At 39.3% G+C, this 5,246-nt stretch overlaps 1 protein-coding gene across 1 annotated transcript; it reads left to right on the top strand.

Annotated features, from left to right (window-relative positions):
- The first annotated feature begins 1,961 nt into the window (after positions 1-1,961).
- On the top strand, positions 1,962-4,284 carry LOC109190738. The gene is made up of 4 exons (XM_019341351.1): positions 1,962-2,949; positions 3,205-3,267; positions 3,360-3,428; positions 3,639-4,284. The coding sequence occupies exons 1-4, from the start codon at positions 2,869-2,871 to the stop codon at positions 3,795-3,797; spliced, it is 372 nt and encodes a 123-aa protein (XP_019196896.1). The 5' UTR covers positions 1,962-2,868; the 3' UTR covers positions 3,798-4,284.
- The last annotated feature ends 962 nt before the right edge of the window (positions 4,285-5,246 follow it).

Raw genomic sequence — 5,246 nt, forward strand, 5'->3', positions numbered from 1 at the left:
CAACGGAGGTGGCAGAGTAATTTCCGGCGGCTGTTCTGGATTCTGGGGGTTTGAAACTACCGGCGGGTCTGAAATGATCGGCGGAGTAAATGTGAACGGCAGTTCTGGATTCGGGGGGTTCGAAATTATGGGCGGAGTGAATGTAAATGGCAGTTGAGTTTCCGGTGGGTTCGAAATTATGGGCGGAGGAAATGTGAACGGCAGTTGAGTTTCCGGGGGATTTGAAATTACGGGCGGAGGAAATGTGAAGGGCAGTTCGGGAGGATTTGAAATTACGGGCGGAGCAAATGTGAAGGGCAGTTGAGGTGGGAAATTTGGAAGTGGCTGTGGCTCCTGTAGCGGTGGCGATATTGGGACGAGTGGCGGTAAGTTTAGTAGTGGCGGTGGGAAAGAGAGCAATGGCGGTGGAGATGAGAATATCGGGATCATTGGTGGTGTTAGCCATGGGAATGTTGGTTGCGGTGGCGGAGAGAGGTCTAAGGGCGGCGGAAAGATTACCAGAGGGGGAGAATCAGGCGGAGGAGCGGACGGGACTGGAGGTGGGGGAGATGGAACTAGAGGAGGTGGCGGAGGCGGAGATGGGGGAGGTGGCGATGGCGGAGGCGGTGATGGTGGAGGCGGAGATGGTGTGCAGACAGGTGGTGGTGGTGGAGGAGAAGGTGGGCAAACAGGTGGTGGTGGAGGAGATGGTGGGCAAACAGGTGGTGGTGGAAGAGATGGTGGGCAGGCAGGCGGAGGCGATGGCGGCGGTGCAGGTGGTAGACAGGGACACGAGACAACTGGTGGCGGTGGTGATGGTGGGGGAAGTGGCGGAGGCCGGCGGCGAGGAGGTGTAGACGGTAGCGGACATATAAAAGGATTGTGAGGAGAATTAGGAGGAAAAGGCCATTGCCCACACCTCCCAAAAAGGTACAAATACAAAGGATCACAAGAAGAACGCCCACCTCGACCACCACTCTTCCTCCGGAGCCTTCTCTTCTCTTCTCCCTCAACTAATAATACACAACTCATCAACAACACTGCTATAAAACAAACTCCAACAACATTATTCCTCATCTCTCTTCTTCCACTCATTTTCTCTTCATCTTCATCTTCATCATATTGAGTATAACATAAGCATAAATTCTATATATGCTGCAGTAATGGCGTCGCCAATATCGAGATCCATGCGTGTCTGATTTTGAGGAGATGATGAACACACAAAAAACAGTTCGCAGTTGAAGAACACCTGTCCAGAATTCAATTCAATGTAAGACGATAGAGTTAATTTCCATATTTAATCCTCTCATTATCACTCATTTTTTTTTTATTCTTTTGTGAATCATTAACATTTAGAAAGTTTCTCACAAGGGAAACAAACCCTAATTTTCTTATTTTAACAATCTTAATCCTAATTTGAGTAATTTCACACATTTTAGAAAAATTTACAGTAAATTAAAATTGGAAATAATTCAATACTCTTAAGATTAAATTTGATAGTTAATTAAAATTAGAAATAAATATGGTTGGTAGATAGATATATCCATTATATTCTTCCTTGTTGTATGTGCCGCCATCAATGCCATGCAAGAATGCAATAAAAGAAAAAATTAATTAAGAAGAGAGGAGATAAAACTGCAAAGACTCATATCATCATCATCTTGCATACTGCAAATGTTGCAGGGACCAAGAATTACATGTAGAGCTCATGAGATAGAAACAAGAATGCATATCCAGCAACATATATGCTGTAAAGCAGAACCATCTACAACACTAAAATGGGAATGGGGGGAGAAGCTTCTTCTTCTTCTTCCTTCCCCTTTCTTATTCTTCTCTTCTCTAAACTCATCTTTTTCTACTAACTTGCTAATTCGCAGCCTGACTCACACTTTCATCATCCACAATTCCTCCCTCAGACCGTGTAGTGTTGCTGAATCGTGCCAATGTCCAGCCCCTTCAGCTTCACCACCGATTCCACGTGCTGCAATTTGTTGTCACTGGTTTTGTTTTTTAGAGCTGACATGTACTAACAGATCAACTGTGCCAACTAACATCAGTGTTCCTTCATTGTCTCACATTAAATTGCCCAATCTGAGAATTTTGTTATTGATAATCAAGAGAATTGCTTAGGCAATAGGGTATAAGAAAATTTGAAAACTTGAGTCCACATGAATAATATGTTTTGTGCTTGTAAAAGAGAGTTTGTGAGCCCTTGTGTTTTTTTTGTCTAGTTAAGAATCCTTATTGCACCTGCAAAACAAACAGAGTATTTTAAGTTCGAGGGATTCGTCTCGTCTCTTATACATTTGTTGGGCTAGGGCGTAGTGACAATGTTGTGTTTGGCTTTTTGGACATCCCTAAAGAAGCAATTTAAATTGGAATCTTTTCACTTGAATGCTTAGCTTGAAGTTATTTCTGCTATTTCAATGTGAAACTTTTCAGAGAATGGCTTCATTCCCACAGTTTGCATTGACTTTTGACTTTGATTACATACAGCTTTGTCCTATTCTCTTGTCTTAAATTCAAAATATGGTCTTGTATGTGATGCAATATTCACTTTCCTTTCTAAACAGGCAAACATACATGCTTCTTTTTGGCTTACTTGTATACACTCTCTATGCAAATATGTTGTAATCTTATAACTGCTACTATGAAATCTAATAATCCTTCTGTTATTTTATTTACTTTCTTGTGCTATATATTTGTCACCCGATTTCTGCAATTCACATGAAGTGTTTTGACAAATCATCATCTCTCTTTTGGACTTTTCCTACCCTAAAAGACACGCTCGATTGCTCATTGCTAATGCATGTTTAGTCATACCTCTGAGAAGTGGGAACAATTATAATTACAATTTGGATACTGCTATTCTCTGCATCTTTAGGCTCTATGGTAATATCCCTTCTGTTTGTCTTTCAGGTTAATGAGACAAATGAAAAAACTACAACCAAAAAGTCAAGAAAGAAAAAGGTGAACCCTTTTTTAAAAATTTCTTTTAATAGACTTGTTCTAGACAAGAGCTTTCAAAGCTGTGGGCTCTATTTCTCTTATGGGAAATCATCTATTTCAGATTTTGTTTTCTTAAATTATTTATATTACTTAAACTGACATTTTCTCCAATCTAGTATCTACTTTACTTGATGCCTGATTTCATCTTGAAGCTCTTATTTCACTATCATAATATCATTTATTCTAATGTTCTCTTATCTTTTTCCTAATTATTAGACATTGGCCGAGCTCAAACAGGAGGAGGTCATGCTACTAAAGGAAAGAAGAAAATTGAAGAAGGTACTCTTAAGTTTCTATTTAATGCTCTTATTATAACAAGCGATGCAAAATTATGAAGTCTCAGTTCACCATGCACTTCATCTTCTTTGCAGGAATTAGCAAAGATACGTGTGAATTTGGAGACACAGAAGGCTACAAATGAAAATCTGAAGAGAGTGAAGGTATATATAAGAAGTTGTAGTCCTCCCCTCCTCATGGTGTTAACACCGTACCACTGGTCGTGCATAAGTTACAGCCTATATTTATTTGGTTGTAATTCTGCAATTACTGAATCTCATGATTCAGCTTCATATCGCAATCAATCATTTAAGCAGAAGATGCTTTGGTTGTCATACTTGGTCTTAATTCTATGATGATGCTCATCTTTTCAGGTTGATTTGGTACCTGAACAACAACCACAAAGTGGGGAAAGTATTGTGACAGCTGCTTCCAATGAGGTCCAGGAGACAGGCGAGGGCGGGGAGGATAGAGTCGAGCTTCCAGATCTAAATCTTCCCTTGGAGGACGATGATGAGATGCTACTGAGCTAGCTAGGATTAGATTCGCGAATGAAGCAGCAGGATGGATAATATATAAAGCAGTAGCAGCAGGAGCACCAGCACCATTCAATAGTCAGTCATAATAGGCTAATAAGCAAGCTCTAACCAACCATGTTGTAGGACCCGGACAGATGGATTATTGTAAGAGTTGTAATTGTAATTAAATACCTGCCTTCAGTTTCCATAGAGAGAGAACATGGAATTGGGGTTTTTCTAGTCATGAAGAAGGTGACAAGGGTATTTAGGTTCTTCTTTCATTTTTACTCATCAAATTTGCGGATCTATCATAGCATAGCTTAGAACAGATCCTAACTGTACTGATTAGATGCAGCAGCAGGGGAGGAGGGGAGGTGCTAACATTCTTTTTTCAAATTCTTTGGGGGAAAGAACTACTGCCCTTGTTCCTAAACTTAGCTTTTTTTTTTTTTTTTTTTTTCTGGAATTTTTCATACATATATTGTAAGTATTTTAATCTGCAGATTGGTGCTTCAAGCTTTAAATTAATCTTTCATTTCTCCTTTAACTATCAAAACAAAACAATACAATTTCAATTTGATTCGCCAATCAATTATCTTCCATAGATATTGACTATCCTCGTACACAACTTTGGACCTTGGGAGGGCAATTGTTATACAATGCACCATGGTCCACACAGCGCTATGTGGACCATGATACAATACAATTTATTTATACTATTAATAAAAACAAAATTTTTCTTTGTGAAATTTCCATCCAAACGATGAGAACTGAATGAATTGTATTACATAATATCATTACAAATGTACAGATTACATGTATATATAAAGAGAGAGACTCGGGGAGACTGGATAAGGAATTAGAATTTAACTTTTTTTTTTTGAAAGGAATTATAATCTAACTTAAATACATAGAATCCTAATACTTCCCCTCAAGCAAAAGGTACAATAGTAACTTGTAGCTTGTCTCTAGGAAAAGAAAATCTAGGGCCAGATAGAACTTTAGTAAAGATATCTGTCAGTTGATCCTTAGTCGAAATAAAATTAACTTGTATAACTCCATTTGCAACACTGTCTCTAACAAAGTGATTATCAATTTCTACATGCTTAGTCCGAGCATGAAAAATAGAATTTGCACACATGTATGTAGCACCAAGATTATCACACCACAGCTTGAGAGTAGACACACCAGTCACGCTAATTTCACGCAGCAGAGAGAGTGTAACACCCCCCCCCCCCCCCCCCCCAAACATGCTATACAAAAAGCCTTAACACATGCAGATATCACAACAAACACTAGCACAGTGGAAGATGAAAAGGTAACTGATTAGACATAAATCCAAAACATAGGATGCTATGCCACGTTTACCAACAATGATAAACGCTACGGTCAAATCTGCATGGTATACAACTATTCCAAAACTCGCAAGTCTAAAACTAAACCATATCACAGGCCGTAAGACAA

Source organism: Ipomoea nil, unplaced genomic scaffold (assembly GCF_001879475.1).
Source record: "Ipomoea nil cultivar Tokyo-kokei standard unplaced genomic scaffold, Asagao_1.1 scaffold0114, whole genome shotgun sequence".
NCBI classification, from domain to species: Eukaryota; Viridiplantae; Streptophyta; class Magnoliopsida; order Solanales; family Convolvulaceae; genus Ipomoea; species Ipomoea nil.